Raw genomic sequence first — 19,358 nt, 5'->3', positions numbered from 1 at the left:
ACAAGACCTTAATTCGAGACGTCATGAGGTGTATGCTTAGATCACAGCTGGGTGCCTAGCTCTGGACCCTATTTCCACTGAATTAAATGTGAGCCTTTGCTTACCAGTATGAAGGTGTTTTCCAGGTTTGGGACAGAGGCAGAAAAAAAAAACATTTAAGTAGAAGGATGCGGAGGAGGCACATCATTTTATTTGCAAACATCTTTTATTTGATAACATTGCATTCTCTTAAAGTTAGCACAGAAATCAAACTCATTTTTGTTAATATTTAGCAAATATGCTGAAGAAGGTGGCTTGCATTTAAAATGTTGCTTTAGTTGCTGAATGGAGTTGAATTTTTGTTTTCTCAGTAGTGTCTCAGGATAGCTGGAAGCGTGTAATGCAGCACTGAAGCATGACTGTGTTTCCAGCTTGAACATAAAACAGGAACCACATAAAGCAAGAGTCTGAAACTCCATCCAAACACAAATGAAGAAAGCTCACATGAAGCATTCGTTTTGATATAGAAAATGTCAAAATTTTTGCTTAAATCAGCAAACAGTGTTTGTTTTTCAGGGGAAAACATTTCTAGTAACAATTGTTCTTCTTCTTTTTTTTTTTTCTTTGTCACCAGCACAGTTCAGACACTTTCCAGATACTTTTCAAGGGGTCAATCCTACCTAGAGTCTAATAACTGTTTAACAAACTCACTAGTTTTACAGTTGCAGAAACTAAGGAGTAGTGATTGAACACCAAAGCAGAGACTTCTCCGGGGTCTTTGTAGTACACTCCTGCTTCTATGTGGCTAGGTGCTGTACTGGGAACACCAGTGAGCTGTTGGAAAAGCCCACCCAAACTATGAAGCAGTTCTGTAGAGTCTCTTCCAGTGGTTAAACAATCAAGGGTATGTCGGAAATTGGCTCCCTGCTTAAGCAGAAAAGTTCAGTAAGAGAGATGCTGAAATGCAGTGAATGTAATATGCCTGATAAATGAGAGATGCCCTGGGTTAGGATATCTCTCTTCAAGTGAGGTTGCAGTGTGCAAGAGTTATGCCCCTTTTTTAGGTTTCTTAAGTACAGTCGTCTTCCATAAATATGTGCCCTTGAAATTCTGTGCAAGATAAGAATCACATTCATAGTCACAGACAGCACCTGGTTGTAGGATCAGAGAGTTCAAGAAGTCCTGGTATGCAAAAGGTCTGAGACAGTGCCCTTGCATTTGTACTGTTTCAGTGGATGTTTGAGATACGGAGGCAGCATGCTGCAGCAAAGCAGGCTGATCTGCTATGACTGAGAAATAGCTTCAGAGACTGGGGAAATACCCTTGCATTTAATTGCTCTGTTAAATTTGCTGCCAGCTGACAAGATGCACTGGCAGAGCTGTGGCAGTAAATGCTTGGAGAAGTGAGGCAGGGCAGTCAGAAACAGTCCAAGTTTTTCTCTGTCTGGTCTGGAACAATTCTGTGTAAGTGAAGAGTGACTCTTGCTACCCACAGGCTCCAGGCCTTGTAAGTCTGAGGGATACCACTTCTGCTCCTTTTCTGCACATCCCTTAGCAGAATGCCAGTAGAAATGCATCCTGGATGCAGAGGGGCTTCAACAGCAGAGTATGTGAGGAGTATATCATTTTGCTCCTAGAATGGATGCAGTTCAGCAGCATTTAGCTTGTGTGTATTTCTTATGTGTATGTTCGTGGATCTTTTTCTTAAAAGCTGACCTTCAAGATGGTCCAAGAGTGTACCATCCCTTAGGCACGAGGAACAAGCAGTATTCGCTGAAACTTGAGTCTGTTTGCTACTAACTATCCATCTTACATCCAACTTTTACAAATAAATATTGATACCAAACAAGAAAGGAAGAGATAATAATCTAATCCTGCAGATCCTTAACAGTCAGTTGAAAGATCTATTTTTGTCAGCAGGTCACTCCATTTTGTGTAGTTGTTTCATCCTTTTTGTGCTTTCTCATTGCTGCTGTTCACAGTCCCAGATGGCTGTTCTGTGCTCACCTTCCCTTCGGTGCCCATTACAAGAATGCTAGGAAGGCTTGCAAACTTTGGACCGCTTCTGTGTGCCGTGGTTTACATTTCTGTTTGCGTTCATGCAAACCACAGCCTTGTCTGCTCTTCTTGCTTGCAGCAGTCTCGTTTTTGTGTCTTGTAACATATCACTGTTCTGTGGCTTTTTTAGAGTGGCAAGGTACAGTATGTTGGGGGCCACCTGTGTATGTGTGTCGAAATATACACAAATAGATATGTAATTAAATAGGTGTATATGTATTCCTCTGCTAAATAAATCTGCTGTACTCAGACACTTCTGCCTGCTTTCACAGAACTTGGGCTGCATGGATAATCTGTGGAATTAATTTGTTGTCAGTATAGTGTGAGAGCAGAATTGTGTGAAAGCTGGACAATATGCTGTTATTCTTTGATTAGATCAGAATAGATTTTGGGCAGTTTGTAACATTTTACAGATGTTTTTAGGGTAATGACATTTTAACATGTCATTTTCTTTCTCAGTGAGAAGCTGAATTTTAGACTTAGCTTGGGTTTGGAAATATTTTTTTTAAATCAAGCAAGTTGCTAACCCAGATTTGTGACATTTGTACTCATGCCTCATTGTTTCGTTAGCTGTGGCAGCAGCATTCAAAATACATTTGAGAATGTGAGGCATATTTAATGTAAACTCGAGTGATCCATTTTTTTTATGTGTGGTTAAGCCTTTTTGTAAATTATTGATCTGTGTTGTGAGGTTGGATTGGTGAAGATTTGGCCAATGTAGTAAGTATGTAATAAGTATCCAAGGTCTGACTGACAGAGAGGGAAAATCCTGGAAAGGAATGAATTTAAGCATCTGCTTACATTGTACTCTGCTTCGGTTTATTCTTGATTCAGAGAGTCATTTTAGTAATTTCTTCTTGAAACACCTTTCTTCTCTGCTCACTCAAAACCGCAGAGAAAGAACACAGTCATGCAGCAAACTTGTCGTTGTGTGGTTGCAGAGTTATAGGTTTGATTCATGAAACCTGCTGCTCACTGTGGGGAAGAAGCTGGTCCTGTGGCAGTGGCTGCAGGGGCTGTGGTTTGTTTTTTTTCATGCTTAAAGGATGCTGGATCCTGTTCTAAAAGCTTGCACCATGGGATTTGGGCTTGGTGCTCTGGTTTTATTATGGAACTTTTTCCCTAAGAACAGAAATTCATGGCAATCGTTAGTAGTAGAACAAACTTTACCACAGAGTGGTAAAACAAGTTGAGATGTTTTGTCACAGCAGTGACAGCAGCGTGCTTACCAAGGTGTGGTTGGTAGCTGTAACAGTGAAACTTGCTCCTCTCGTTGCTTTGCTGTCATATGCAGCTGCATCCTCCTAGCCCTGGTTAAGAAAAGGGAGAACTTGGGCACATTCTGTGGCACATTCTGTGCAAAAGCGTTTACAGAGAGTATCTTGCCTTTCATGCCAGCTTATCAGAGCAATGACCTAAGCTTCTGCAGGCTCTTTGACTAGTATAAGGCACTTCTGTTGGCAGCCCTGCTGCAGATTGTGAGAAACTCGAGCAAAAGATGTGTTTGCTGCTGATTTCCTAATAAGAAAAAAAAAAAAAAAGGCAAATCAGAGTTGCTAAGTTTCTGAAAGCAGCCTGGATGGCAGGAGGCAATGAGCCAGACTGTGGCTCTTGGCAAGAGCCCACAGCACTGGTCCTGTGCAGAAGTGATTTTAGGAAGGAAGGTGAGGGTTTCCCCTCTGTGCAGGTCTCCTGGCCCTGTGCAGCACTCTCTGGGTGAGGTGAGACTAGGTGAGGGGACCAGGGGGAACAAGGGATGTGGGCACAGTGGCCCCTTCCTCCATCTGCGTGGCCACCAGTGCATGTTTGCACGGCCCATGTAGGGGGATGCCTGCATAGGGTTTGAGCAGGCCTGCACAAGTGGCGCTGGCTACTTGATAGGCCTTCTTAATTTGGCAGCTATTGGCCCTCCCACCCAATACTTCTAATTCTAAGCCTGGGTGTTACCGATGGGTTTATTTCCAGTGCTCCTCGCAGGCATAGCTTAGGCCAAGTACAAGTTGAATAACCTTCAGGAAAGCTGTGCTGTCCTTCTGTCGGCCGCTGTCTTTGAAAATTGCCTGCAGAGTTAGTGAGCAGGAACAGTTAAGATTTACAAACAATGATGAAGCTTGTCATGCATCTTTCACCATTCATCATCTGGGTGCCGTGGCTGGGCGGTGAAGTGTTCTTCATAAAAACCAGCTCAGTGTGAAATACACCTCGCAGCAATGTTTACTGCTCTGAAACTCGTCAGCAGCCCTTTATAGTAAATCCAGATTGCGATGTGACATTACAGTATATCATTGCAGAGCACGCTGGGGTTTACACTAGGAATGAGTGCAGTTCACACCAGATGAGATGTCGAAATTGAGTTATGTAGGAATTTGGCTGTTATATGGGGATAGCTTTTGTTTTCCGAGGACTGAAAGTTAGCTTTATATATATAATATATATAATCTACACATACCTGCACCTGTGTGTGGATGCATATATGGATACAGACATACGTACACATAGATATATGGATACACACATGCTATGCACACATTCTCTGTGCAAACACTGCAGATGTACAAAGAAATTACTCTGACAGGACCCTGCCTTTTTTTTTTTTAACTGTCTCCCTATTTTTTAGAAGTGTTGCAACTTAGCTTTTCAGTGAAGCAGGCTTTTATTTTCAAAAAACACTGTTGAAAATACCATTCTTGGAACAACATAGTTTGATTATTGCTGGTTGAAAATTCAGAGTGATAAGTTTTCTTACATTTTTCAATTACTTGTGTTATGTTTTTTCTGCTTGTTTTGGGTTAGCTGTTATTTTAAAGGCATGGGGCTCCTATGAGGTAGTGCTCCTGGGGCCAGCCAAGGGAGGTGGCTCCTGAGACAGTGTGGCTGGATGGGGACCATCAGCATGGAACTGCTGGGCTGTGCTGGTGGTTTCCTCCCACTACCTTGGGCAGAAGTTCTGGGGGAACTTAACCAGAAACTTGGAGATATGGAAGAGCAGAAGTATGTTTGGTTGTATGCTGAAATGGTGGTTCTTCCAACTAACTTCAGTGCCTTCATCTACAGTATTGGCTCCAGGTTGCTAAGAAAGGGAAAAAAGAAAAGGAAGAAGTGAGATAGTAGGCGTTTTTGTCCAGCTGTGTGAGAAAGATGGCAGTGCAAAAAGTAAATGGGATATTTTGTATATGAGTATATATGAGTAGAAGGCTGTCTAATGTCTGGATTATCCTACAGGCAAGGACAGCAACCTTCTTCAGTGGGAGTTAGGTACTTCGGTGGTAGTTACCTGATTAAAAATAAATGAAATGAAAGGTGGGAGATAAGGAGTTTCTGAGTGCACCTCGTGACATTGTTATTTCACTGTTATACTGCAAAATCTGGAAGTTAAGTTGAATTTCCTTGTCTTTAGTGTGCCGTGACTGTCCTCTGTCTTTGAAGCATAGGTGTCATGTTCTGGACTTGTGACAGAAGTCTTTTGGCTTTACTGTGTTGCAGTTCAGCCAGAGGGAGAGGAGGTGTGTTTGAAATACTGTTACATTTCATTTTAGATTTTTGGGATCTATGTTGAGTGTTAAATATAGTACAGAAGTGGAAAAGGGAGTATGACTGCAGTTGGCACTATCAAAAAGAGAAGATAACTATATTTCATTTGTCCTCCTTGCTTATTTTCAGCTTCTGTCGTTGTTTTTCCATTGAGTGCTCATTCTGCAGTGAAATCGTACTTTCTGGCTGAGAACATTTTCCACAAATGTGTTTATCGTTGCTAATTTTGCTCAGTTGATTTGTTAGGCTTTTTTTTTTTTTAACTATAAAGTTTATCATTTGGCCTGCTGCAGACAGCATAAGGCTAACGCCTCAGATACACTAATCATGTAGGTCTGTAGGCTTCTAGGCATACAAATAGCATTGGAAGCTTGTTCATATTCAGAATTAATTTCATGATACAGTGTTAATCTCACCTGCTTCTGCATCAGAGGCTTTAAAGGATCCCAGCAAGTTTCTTAGAGATGATGTGGAAATGAAAGTTCAGAGGTGTTGAGCGTTATTTAGGAGTATTTTTACTTTCTCCTTTTATTTTGAGCGGGGAAAGTTTGGACATCTTTTATGTTACTCTTGTGGCTTGAATTAGAGAGGTGTAGAGTAAAGCTGTCACTTATAATGTACTGTTTTCAAGCACCAGAAAAGCATACAAAATCAAAGGAACATATTTCTTCACAACCCAGACTGCTTTATGTGCCTGCTCAGTTTCTAGTAACTTTGCTAAGCCGCAGTCTTCAGATATTTGTGGTAAATGGTGGCTTGACATAGTGAAGCTGTAATAGCCTCAGGGAAGTGGAGGCCCTCAGTAATACATATTCAGGATACTCTTGTACAGATCGTCATTTTATTTGCCACATCTCTGGCTTGCCTCATTTCTCATCTGTAGTAGGTTGTACGTAGATTTAAAGACACTTGCCAGTATTTGGAAAAATACTCTTGAAAGGTGCCACATAAAACAGGTGGGCTCGTGGTATATTGTGCAGTGATTGTGTCTGTTGTTGCTGCCCAGACATCCCCAAATTTGAGTTAAATGGAGAAACGCTGGCTTGGACCAAGAAAAAAAAGTATGCTGCATGTCGGGTTAAGTCACTTAATTTTATCTTGCTTTCCCATGCACGTACAAAGGTCTCCGGTTGGGGGTGGCATTTCTAACAATGTCCCTGCAGGAAGCAAAGCAAACATGCCTGTAGCGCGCTGTAAAAATACTCCAGAAGGAAATTGCTGGGAGTAGGGGGGCTGGGGGGCGAAACATCACAAATAAGCCAGCAGTACGTTGGCTGATTATAATGACTGCCTTGTAGCATCCAGGAGTTGTCAATCATAGCTTAACGTTTATAGAAGTGAAAAGTCAATGTCTAGTTGTTTAATTTGACATGGCTCTCGGGTTGAGAAAGTGTAATCGCTGGAGGGGACAGTTAAGTAGCTGTGCTCCGTGTCAGCCTGTCTCGCTCCGACTGCTGCACTAAACGCTTTCCTGATGAGCGATAGATTTGGTTAAATACCAAGATAATTGCTAGCTACAGCATCCAGCACTCTTTTAATGCCTTGTACTACATCTGTATTAGCTCTTGCCCGAGGCTGTTTGAGGTTTCTGCAGCAAAGAAGGCATGTACGCTCAATTACATTACTCTCCTTCGGTTTTTGAAGGGCAATTGTTGCAGAGCTAAATAGGTTGTAATAAATTACATTCTTTTCTTCCAAACCTGTTGCAGTAAATCAGACATGCAAATGTTACAGCTGCTTTTTCCTTTTAAGTGACATTTTGTTAGTCTGCCTTAACACCCAAAGGATTATTTAGACAAAGTGGCTTTTCATATGAAAAATTAAAAACTACCAGACTTTTAAAATTGTCTGGCAAAACCAGCAAACTCGTTTTGCGTGCTACAGAAGTATTTGCTTTTCCTGGTTGGTTCACATCTATAAATCAGATCGCGGCGCAAATGCACTTTGCTTCTCAGGGTGCACCATCAGAAGGGACTGGAGGGGCACTCCCACTGCAATTAGGTGGGTGTCAGCATTTCCACTGCCCTCATAACACGCTTGGTATGGTAAGGAGACTTGAAATGTCCTCGCTACTTTTGTCAGAGTGGCTCAAGGCAATCTTGTTGCCTGCTTATATCTGCGGGTGGCTGCATGGCGGTGATGCAGTGCTGTGATGCTGCTGCACAGTGATGCTACATGGATGCTGCACTGCCTTGGTGCAGCTCTTGCCTTCTGAGCGTGCTGCTGCTGCACCAAGCACATGCCAGGTGCTCCCTTCTATCTCTTTGCAGTACAGCCTACGCTGCACCAAGAGAGCCTGCACGTCTTGTCACCTGCAGAGGTACAGTTCGCTTCACAGATGTACGAAAGGGGCTAGCTGAGGCAGAGGAGAGCATTTGTTTTTGTCCACATGTTTTATCTTAAAATTCTGAGCAGATTTGAAATTATAGAATCACAGTATCGTAGTGGTGGGAAGAGGCTTCTGGAGATCACCTAGTCCAACCTACTGGTAAAGCAGGAAGTACCTTTGGTAGTAGCTTGATGATTGAGCACTTCATTTTGCCAAGATTAATTTTGGAATGTAACGCAGAAAAAGCAGAAGCCTATTTACCATTTAGAAGTAAAACTAAAAATTGTGATTTTGCTTAACACCTTCAAATTAATTCCCACTTTTCCATAGTTTTTTACAGTGTTTATATTATTGCGCATTTACAATGCCCTATGCTTGATATTTGTCCCACAGTGCCAGTTAAATCAGTTAAGCTTCGTAGGTTTGCATCCCCGTGCTGGGGGTAGCATGCTTATTTACCCCAAGCATACCACTAATCACTTAGTTGGTTGCTGAGATAGAAGAGTGCTTTTAGTCCAGTTTGTCACTAGTTTTGTTTCTTTTCTGGACGTGAAAGAAAAGGAAAAATCAGTGAACTCTTTCTCCTGTTCCTTTATAAATCATTTTCCCTTTCAAGTTCTGTCCTAGAGCACTTGCAGAAACTGCAAAGAATATTTTCTTTTCCCGCTCTGAAACAACAATTTGCACACAGTTTTTAGCAGATTTTTGTATTGGCTTTTGGCTATGTAAAACACATTTTGATAGGGTGTAGTCTGAGCCAGATTTGAGCTAGTTGTATGCCCTTAAGTATCATTTTAAAGCTCCTGAATACTACAAATCAAGACTTTACTGTCCTCATTTTTTTCTCTCCCTCCCTTAGATAAATACAAACTTGTAGCTCATTAAACTGTGTTTACCAAGTAAGTCATATATATTTTGTCCCAGCTCTTTGCTGCGGTGCAGGTGTGCCTAGTGATTTTAGTTTGGTTGGATTTTATCACTAGTACTTCCCAAGACATGCTGCAGGCGGATTTGTGCGAACGAGGGAGGCAGCACCGGCCTGCTGAGAGGGGTCTGCTGTTCTTTTATGTGGATGCTTCTGCAGGAGGTAGCCGAAATGAAGTTGTAACATAATGAACCCTAATAAAAAGAGGTGAGGAGGGAGGAATGCATGTTGGCTCTTGGTTTGGGAGTAGTTCACCCCTCCTCAGCCATGCTCTGACCTTTGCGCTTCTTGCTCTAAACTGTCCAGCTTGGATCAGGGGGCACCCGGACCTGCTGATCTGCATTCACCTGCATTTTTGGGTACTTGAAAACCCATCCTTCCCTGCAGCCTAGAGCAAGTCCTTCTGTCACCTCATCCTTGCAGCCCAGCTGGCCAAGCTGAAAAACCTCAGGGGGAGCATGCAGAGATGCTCCTCTGCACAGCCTCCCTGCAGGGGGCTTCCTTCCCCCAGAAGGCCCAAGGGACCCCAGTCAGCTCCTGTGAATGTGGACAGGCCTGGAGCCTCGGGCTGCTGCTTCCGGAGAGCTCTGGATGAGGACCAGGCATGCTGGGAAGACACAGCTGTTTTCATCAAATGGGTTTTGCTGCATTCATCTGCCGTGTGCCCACGGTGGCATGGCTGGGAGCAGGCCTTCCAGCAGTGCTGGCACAGCCAGCTGGGGCAGGCCCCACCTCAGCAGCACAGGGCTCTGTTGCACGCCGGCATTTCACAGGGTGCATTTAATGCTGCTGTTGTGTTAGTGGAAATAAATATAAATATAACACAGTGGGTCTGTCATAAGCCTAATGTTGTGTGAAACTTCATTTAACTCATTTGACTACCTTAAGAATGCTTTGTGTTCAGTTTTTGTCCCTATTTTCTCAAGTAGAGTGACTTATTGTGACAAGGTTCCTAAACTTCAGAGTGTATAAATCTCACTTTAAAATAAGTAGCAACATTTTTACTCTGTTTATGTATATACCTCTCTTTTGCTGCAAATTTAACCAGTACTTGTTGAACCATTTGACAGCAAGTCTGCTTGACTGGCTTCTACATTAAAGTTAACACTGAAAAATAGTAATGCCATGGTAATACTAATTCACTTTAATGCCTCCTCAGCATTTAAAACTGTAGATTCACTTGAATTCTAACCTGTACGTGTAAAGGCTCCTTCATTTTTCCCATTTACTCAGTTTTGAGTGCAGTTGTTTGTGAGTTTAGTCTTGCTCATGCTGAAATCAGTGGCAAGCCTCCTGCAGCTTTTGCTGGCATGGTGTAAGTTGCGGGTCCTTCTTTGTTCCTTCCCAGCAGAGGAGATTACATTATGAGAACATTAAAAAAAGTCTGTTCTTGACAAGTGAAAAATCCATTGAGTCTACTGCAACAGATCACTTTCATTAGACTTAGCATTTTCTCTGATTATCTAGTAACCTCTTGATTTCCAAAAGCTTGCAAGTCATATTCAGAAAAGATAATTAAGCCATACAGTATTGCATTTTATCACTGAGCCTGTATTTTCTACAGTTAAGAAGGTCAATAAGGCTGAAAGAGCTGAAGCCATCATTATTAGCTGCTTGGTTACTCTTTGAGTGTTGTGACTGATGACAGCTGGCATGGATTTTGTCCTTGTTTTATAGGTTGAAAGTGACATCATGAGCAGTAAAAGTGTAAAGAACTGTGACCAAAATTAAAGCTTAAAGTTAAAATTTATTTGGCTAGTCTTGATGTTGCACAAACTGTGATAGACTTCTTGTTGTTTTTTTTTTTCTGGGACACCAGTAAAGATTAACAGCTTTTCTGGCACAGGAGCTGGGAAATAGTCAGCCAAAGCAGTGTTAGATTTGGATTTCTGCATGGGACACCAAGAAGTTATTAGTGGTTATTAAAGCTATTTTCTTTCTCTAGTATTGCTACATAGGGAGAAAACTTGTGCCTTGTCCTCTGTCTTGCCATGTATTCCACTGCTTGATAACGTTAATCTGAGTCTGAAACACTCTTTTCCCTTAAAATTACCATTGCTCTTCAGTCAAACATTTTCCTGCCACACTATTGTAAATTGCAGTGTGCTTTCTAGGTGAGATAGTTATTAACAATGAACTTGTTTGGACGATCTTTAAAGAGGTACACAGAGCAAAACAAAGGCAAGATAAGCTGTCATGATGCACGGGGACGAGTGAGAAGGGAGAGTCACTCTCTGTCTCCTCCAGCATGCACTGACCCAGATCTGCAAGGTGGATTGCTTCAATATTCACAAAAAGAGCCATCCATGACTGGCTTCTCAAAAGATGGGGTTGGTTCCATGGACCTGGCTTTGCAGGTGGCTGTGCAAAAGGGTGCCAGGGCGCTGTGTTTCCTGCCTTACTGCTGTGCCTGGGAGTGGTAGAGGCCAAGATGTTGCTGACCTCCTAGCTCTGCAAGGCAGATTGGTGCAAAACTAGTCGTGGTGGAATGAAGTACCTACAATGGGTGTTTGGGCACATGTTCCTTCCTCTGGCAAAATACTTGTATGTTTCATGAAAGTGATTGATAGATGCAAGTTTCAGTTTTATTTTAGAACAGAGTTCTTAATTCTTTCAAGAATGAGAAAAAACAGTCCAGAAAGTGGATTCAGAGCCCTTTTTTTTTCCCTATTGTTCTGTCTTGTCCTTTGAATACAACACATCAATGTGTATCTCTTTGCTGTTGTGTGTAGAATTGTATGTGACCTTTAGGAACAAAAAGATCCCAGCTTTGTCACAACCTTGTTTAAGTGATGAAGTAAATGGCTTTTCTCTGAGGTTCCATGCTGCTCACTTCATCCCTCATAGCCACATTTTTTTACATCTTTCTGGGGCACTAATACCTGCTTGTATGTTTGGGTGGCTACTCTCCCATCTTGAATCTTGAACTGATTTGGTATTTTTTTCCAACATAAATTCCTCTCAAAGCATTGTCCATTCAGTGATTTACAGAACAGCCTTGCAAACCAGTGGGTTTGCCCAGCAGTGGAGCATGCTCCCTGGTGCTGAGGGACCATGAATGTCTGAGGGAAGCTGGGATCTCTGAGAGCGCATCTGCTGATGGTCGTAGCGAAGACTTGTAGCCTGAAGAAGCATGTTTATCTGTGCAAAACATAGGGAGCTGGGTATTCTGCAGTAGAATAATTTCTCTGGTGTAATTCCCAGTCTGAGTGCACAAATACATGCACAGGACAACACAGGGGCTTAACTAAGTGAGGAATGGAAGGGATGGAGAAAAAAGATAACTATTTTTTTGTCACAGTGCCTTTTCTTTGGAGGATTAGTACTAGTTTAGAAATACCTCAGCCTGTGCCTTCATCTTTGCTCCTTTGTGATGGGGAAATTGTTGTTCTGTTGTGTAGTCATACAGAATGTTTATACTTACAGATGACCCAATCAACCTTCCATAAAGGTGCACATTTTAGCCATTAACTAGAGTGGAAGAGGTTTATTTTATGTTGAGATAACCAGTTCTTGGAGTGTGATTTCCTTCATGTCTTCCAAAGCACCAATTTTCTGTGTTAAACCATTAAAACTGTATGTCTTTAAGGATGAAACTATTAATCAGAATTTTGGAGTTGAATATAAGATTAGATGCTTTGTGTGGGATTGTACTGATTCATACCCTGCTGGGACGTGGCTCTGGTAGAGTGAGCATTTGTGGTGAACATCTTGCCCAGGAGGTGTGTGACCACTCAATTCTGCCAACCTAGGCTTAGCACTAGCAAGCTTTTTCCTGCTGGGCTTTGCACATTGTCTTCAGATCAATTCAAAGCAAGTATACTCATCTTCATATACCTGGTTTTCCTGAGTGTTTTGTGATAGTTCCTCTGTTCTCTGCCTTTCGTAGCCTCAGGCACCAGCTTAGTCCCATCAAGTTCACCATGTAATGTAAAACTGGTAGAAGTAAAAGGTGTTGGTCAGTCAGTACTGTTTCGATGCATATTCTGTCTGCAGGTTCTAATGGCAGTTGCTTTGTAATTGGTTGATATTGTTGTGAGGTAGGATTTGGAGCCTCAAATAAAAACCCAAAACCTGTGCTTCCAGAATGTCTTCCTTGCATCCTTCCTGACCAGCTGGAGGTGGGTGAGGACTGGAAAGTCTCTTTTGATTGTTTCTCTTATTATTGTAAGAGAATTTAAAGGCAGGGGTGAGGGAGTTCAACAAGAGGATATTTTCTTCAGCTTCTGGTTTCTAATTACATCAAGTTATAGCCCCACCTTTTTAGTTGCTAAAAGTACAAGCAGGAACTGGAAAAGAATGAGATAATCCATAGTAAAGCATGCTGAATAAAGATCTCCATTCAGATCTTTACCTCTTATCCTGAGCTTCTAATGCCAAGAATTAATGCTATTTGAAAACACACAATGAATGTGTCCTACTGTGGGCATAAAAGATAATCCTAATTATTTTAAATGTTAGGAAGAAGGGTAGGCATTTGAGAAGGGGAAAAGGGCTTTACTGTGAAATAGTATATCTGTGCTAAGAGACACAGGCTGGACTTGGTTTTGATTGCATTTCCTTAGGCATGTTTTGTCTTTTTTTTTTTTTTTAATGAAAAGGCAGCTCTGCTTGTTCGTGACACTTCTTACAGCAGGATAATTTCCATTGGCATGCATTGCTGGAACTGGACTATTTGCCCTTGTATTAAAGGCATGCAAAGCAAAGAGGGAGCACCGCTCTCTTTTTGTTTTTAATTTGTCTGCATTACAGTCAACGCCGAATAGTCCACAATGAATTGATCAAAATGAAAACTGCAAAGATATTTCAGCTGAGATGTGTAACATGGAGTAACTCGCATTTCAAGGCAGATCTATAACTGAGTTTTCATTAGTGCCTCATTACTGTTTTAGCATCAGTCTCCCTGTTAGACCAATAGCTCATCTTACTATGTGCTCTGCATAATGCTTCTCTTAAGGAGCCTACATCCATGCTAGAGTGTGATAATGAGCTGTAGCAAATAGAAACTGCTGGTGTCAGGGTGAGGTTCCAGAGTTTCACCCTTTTGGAAGCACTGTCTACTCCAGGTCTGAGAGGAGGGCCAAAGTATGAGAGGAAGACAGTCACTACAGCACACCTGTGGTATGTGAGGAGGTATTGGTTAGAATTCTCAGTCAGTAAGAGATATTTAGTCTCAACATTCATGCGGAGACAGAGTAGCACAAAACAGCTAGGAAATACTGGGGATTCATTGAGCATTCACTGTGTTCAGTAACATGAATTTCTGCAGCTTTAAAAACATGATTCCTTTTGTTCAGAAGAAATTTTAAAAACAGCTGACATATGTTTTTCTCAGCTAAAAACTTTCCTCCGTTAACACTGGTTTCTTCATTATAGAGTAAAACAGTCAGTCCTCTGTCCTTTCAAACAATGCATTCATGGCATACATGGAAAGTTCAATGGGGACAGATCTTTGTTTTGGCCTTCTGTCACCTAACTCTTTTAGAGCTGGAATGCTTGCAGCGTTAGGCACCGCGAAGATGACAGGTAGCAGAGCGCAGTTGGTCTGGGAGAACTGAGCTTGGTATTTTTGTGTGTGCTTGCATTGGGATTTCATTTGGCCCATCTTGAGATGACATACAGCAAAGTCAGGACACTGGCACTCCTGCTGCTCCTCTAATGTTTCCTTCACAATAGGAAAGTAGTGAGTTTCTCTGTCTTTTCTGTGTGTTTCTTTCTCCATAGCCGAGCCAGTGTTCATTCTGATGATCCTCTGGTTTTGCAGGAGTTACCAATTTTGTGTTCTGTTTTGTTCTTTGAATGAATGCTTTGTTAAGCAGCTGCCACGTGTTCTTGCATTTGATGTACCTTTGCAGGCTGTTTACTGGCAGCAGGTGGTAGAGCCAGCCCTGCAGTGTCAGTATGAGCTGTAGAGTGATGATTACCACCAACTTGAGTGCAGATTGAGCAGTATCTTCCAACAGAGTCCCATCCACAGTATTTCCAGGACACTAACCCAGCATTCCCTCAGAACATTGCCAATCACCCCAGTCGCCACCCATTGCCAATCGTAGCTGCATGGAGATGCGTGTGCCTTGAGGTGGTAATCTGAGGGAAATGCCCCAGTTCTTTTTTCTTTCCGTCTACCCTTCACACAGCCAGCAGGTCTTGCTTCTGATTATCATTGTCACTGATTTCTTAGGCCTGCTGGTTGCTAAAGACACTTCATATAGGATTTTCAGGGCCTAGAGTAGCAATCACTTCTTGCACATTCATTTTCAGTGGTACTTACGAAAGGAAAATTATTTTGCTGTAGAAAGGAAGAGACCATGAAAGACTGAAAAGTTCCATTTCTGCCTCAAATCAAAACCCTGGCCTGCTTCAGTTGTGCTCCACTGCCTCAGGACAGCAGCAACAGCTTCGTTTGCCCTTCTTCCTCTGAGGGTGAGCATGGATGTGCAGGTTTAGGTCTACACACTAGGAAGAAGTATATAGTCCTTAGGAGCAGGTGGGAAAGGCATACATATTTTTCTTTTCCTTGAAAAAGGTGAAAAAGCTTTAAAAAATGGATTGTAACTCTCAACCTTAAATCTTTTAAAATTGCCTCCTACTGAGAGTTTAATAGTTTTTTAAATGTAAGCTCAGGAAAATACTTACTTTTCAAGCTTGAATATCCTTCCGCTTTCTCAGATCACTGAAAGTGTATTATTCTTTTCAGTCCACTGAATTACAGGGATCACTCATGTTAAAAGTTAATGCAGTTTCCAGTGTCAGAAAATGTAAGGTTTTGTGGTTTTGGTTCGTATCCCTTCTCACTTCTTTTACTGTGTGATATTAGCTGATATTTTTTTTCAGATTCATATGGCTCAAAAGTATTCAGGTTTCCCAAGTGTAAAAGGTAATTAGATCAAGGAGTGATCTTTAAAAACCATCATAGACCCAATTCTGGTGCTGTTATTTACACAGATAAGGGCTGTGTAACTACAGTGGGAGGATCAGCCACAAGCCTCAAACAGATGAAGCTCGTACATTTAAATCAAAAAGAACATGGGTTTTGTTTCTTTGAACTTGGAATTTTTACATTTTATTGCCGTGTGATTAAAACACTGGAACAGAATTGCTCATTTCTTTCTTGCTGCCTTTTTATGGCTACAAGTCCCAAATCAAGTATCTTGCTCTCATTATCAGCTACCAACCTACCTGTTGGCTGACTTTGATATCTCCCACTGAATGCAATGGAAGTGAGTCCAAGCAAGCAGTGCAGGCTGGGATACAGGGGTAGGTCCCATTTGCAGAAAAGAGACCTCTGTAGTTCAAGGTTATGTTTAAAATCTGGGTGGCTCTGCTTACATCCTCCTGTGCACGTTCAGAGATTAACGTAGCTAGCCCAGGCTTCACAACTCTGAAAACCAGAACCATTTTGACTGTCACTAGAAGAGCTGCCTGTGTTATTTAGATCAGTTGCCTCCAAGCTCTGAGATGTTTTGTGAAACCAACCAACCCAGTGGTGACTGGGAATGTTCCTGTGCTAATACCCCTTCCATCTGAGGTTTCATTATGATGTCAGGTACCTCATGAGAAATGCTGGGAGACTGGTGGAGCTCCACTGGTCCAAAAAGCTTAGGAACCGCTTCCTGGGGTGCTGAGAAACAGATGTGGGTGCCTGTCTACAAAAAGGCTGACGTCTGTATCATTCTCCATGTTTTTAATAAATTAATGTAGAGCTGCTGGGTAAATAGATCATAAAAATGAAATTGCAGTTTTACTGTCATAGGGTTTTAACACTGGTGCCATGTAGCATGTTGGGTGGGTTTCTCACTGCACTCCCTCCCTGTAGGAAAAAGCTTTCTTTATGTTTGTCAGAAAGATTTATAAATTTTAAAATGTGCCTTTCCGTCACTCCAGGCACATGTGTACTAAAGATATTAACAAATCCTGTCAAAGAAATAAGCCACTTGCCCATCTGGCTACTCAGGAGTTAACAAAAAATTATCTCTAACTTTAATCACTTCTTTTATACTTCCTGGAGCTTGAGAACAGGGGGATTCCTTATTGCTTATCCTAAGTATGTTGGGCTTTGGTAGATCAGGGCAGAACGAGGTTGCAGAGTTGGAGATTTGAGCCACTGAGGCAGTCATTGGTGGTCAAGCCAGACTTCTACTTGTTTGCGTCATAATGCAAGGTGCCTTGTAGAGAAAGGGACATTTCCTGGTGCCAGATATGGCCAAATTCAGCGGAAGCTTGTATTGCTGACTGGCAACAGCTGTGGCATTGTGTGACCTGTGAGGAGCTGATCTCTGGAATGTTTACACCAAGAGAGATATGGACTGCTATGTATTCTGTAGGAGCTTTTGCTCTTTGGCATCCTGGTGCAGACCTATGTAGAGAGCACCTGTGTTCCACCATTACGCAGTGGTCAAAGCATGAACCACTGCAACAAGCTACTAGCCTGAAGTGTTAAGTGAGGTGTGCTTCAGACCAGGGGAGTGTGGGCTGCCCAGTGAGTATGTTTGGGCTCTGGTAGCCTGTCTGACCAGGTGAGCCTGCTTCCCTCCCACAGGAACAGGAATGCTCCTCCATTCTCTGCACTTTTCCCCTAATCTGCATGTTTACATCTGGTTCAAGTAATGGGAGCTCCTCGGCAGTAAGTCACAAGCAGAGGATTAGCAGAGGAGGTGAAGTGGAACGCTGACTGCATCCTCATCCAGAGACTGAGAAGCTTATGTCTTCTCTTCCTTGGGCTCTGCCACTAGCCCTGCTGACAAGTGAGGAGATGGGTAGGAAACAGAACGTTATCTGCTACCTGAGGGTAGCAGAGGAGGACCCAGCTTCCTGTTTCCACGTTGGTAGTAGCATTCACAGGATGTGTGAAGTGTTCAGCAGTTGCTTTGTCAGTCTCTTACCTAAGCACTGCGTTCTTTCTTATCTTTCAGCTAGGAGATGAAGGTAATATAAGATTAATATCCTACTGGGCAAAAAAATGTTTGTTTTAATCAAATCTGAGACAGCAGTAGTCTATCAAAGGAGAGGCCACACAAAATCAGTGACTTAGGTTCCACCACTGCAAAAAATGGGCAAAACTCCCTAAAAGTGTCTGAAATTACCACTTAATGTAGCCACAGACAAGCAGGTGAAAATGGTATGTGGGGCCTCAACAGCATACCCTGTAACCAGCGCTGTGTTTAAAATGAGGACGAATCAGGGAGTTAAGCTGCACTTGGAAGTTACTACAGAAGCAGACTGCCACTGCCCTGCAGAAGTGAGACGTTTGTGATCTTCAAGATAAGGTTTCTTCCTTTTGTAGTAATGGGGTACATCCATAGGACTGCTGCTTATTTCCCCTGAATCCCCGTGACTTGGATGTGAGTCGAGCCCAGCCCTTTATTTGTAATGGAACTGCTAGCACCTCGTGCTGGAGGGGGAGGGCAAGGTTGAGCCTTCCTATTCTCGTGCAGCTGTACCAGATCCATCATAGCTTCCAAAACACAGGCAGTGGCTGTGAAGTGCGTTCTCTTTTTTGAAGACCACAGTTGGGAGGTAGTACTCTCCTCCAAACAGGAAAATCCAGAGCACGGTAAGTATTGATGCTAAGGTGTCTGGCCAGTGGAGATCCACTGCAACATAGTTCCCTCCGACTGTCCCAGCCACCGGTGCATTCTGCTAATTACACCATAGATTTCCCTATTGATGAACAGAACTGTATTAACGCAGAAGCAGGGATGTTGCCCTCGCTGCCGCTGTTGTACACGGAGCCGGGCAGATGCTGGCCGTTAGTTACACAAACATTAGTATTAACGATTGGCCATTTGGAATCGGTGACAAACTGCCGCCCGCCGGAATCCTGAGCCTGAAACCAATCAGGAAGTTAATGAGGAGAGAAATTACCACTGCAGCTTCCCTTTAATTATATTCACGGCAGGCAGGAAGGGAGTGCTGGAGGTGGATCTCAACTCATCTAAGGTTAGGAAGGTCAGAGACCCTTTTACTCGGTTTTGTATCTACTGCAAATTGCAACGTTGCAGCCGTTCCGAGCGCTGCCTTCTTTCTGAGTTCTCCGATGTCGGCCCGGGGCAGCGCTCCGGGCCCCGGGGTGCAGCGGCGCGGGGCTCAGGCGCTGTGTTCTCTCCCCTCACGCAGTGTTTTCGCCGCCCAGCAGCCAGGACTCGGGCCTGGGGTGCCTGTCCAGCAGCGAGAGCACCAAGGGAGACCTGGAGTGCGAGCCCCACCAAGAGCCCGGCGCTTTCGCGGTGAGCCCGGTCCTCGAGGGCGAGTAGGCGCGGCGCCGGGCGGCTGCTGCGCGGCGTTCACTGTTGCCTTGTTCTGTTGGGGGTTGCGGGGGGGCGTTGGGTTTCTTCTTTCCGGGTTGGGGGGGGGCGTCGACGGCGGGGCCGGGCCGGGGGGGGGGGGTCGGACGGGGCGGGGCGGGGCGGAGCCGCACGGGGGCCGCAGCCCGGCCCGGGGCGGCCGTCGGGTCTCGGCCCGCTCCCGTCGGGGCGGAGCGCCCGGCGATCGGCCTCCCCGAAACTCGATGCCGTGAGGTGTTCGTAATGGTTCCTC

At 43.4% G+C, this 19,358-nt stretch overlaps 1 protein-coding gene across 1 annotated transcript in view; it reads left to right on the top strand.

The window, feature by feature from the left end:
* Positions 1-19,075, top strand: part of DMRT1 (doublesex and mab-3 related transcription factor 1) — a 54,042-nt gene extending 34,967 nt beyond the window's left edge. The window contains exon 5 of the mRNA XM_042875396.1: positions 18,939-19,075. Within this exon, the coding sequence (XP_042731330.1) occupies positions 18,939-19,075 (137 nt within the window). The remainder of the gene's footprint in view (positions 1-18,938) is intronic.
* Positions 19,076-19,358: the final 283 nt, after the last annotated feature.

The sequence above is a fragment of the Lagopus leucura genome, unplaced genomic scaffold (genome assembly GCF_019238085.1).
Source record: "Lagopus leucura isolate 7727_CA_CO unplaced genomic scaffold, USGS_WTPT01 Super-Scaffold_100014, whole genome shotgun sequence".
NCBI classification, from domain to species: Eukaryota; Metazoa; Chordata; class Aves; order Galliformes; family Phasianidae; genus Lagopus; species Lagopus leucura.
The sequence above is the reverse complement of the archived record's forward strand: the minus strand, read 5'-3'. Positions and strand labels throughout refer to the sequence as shown.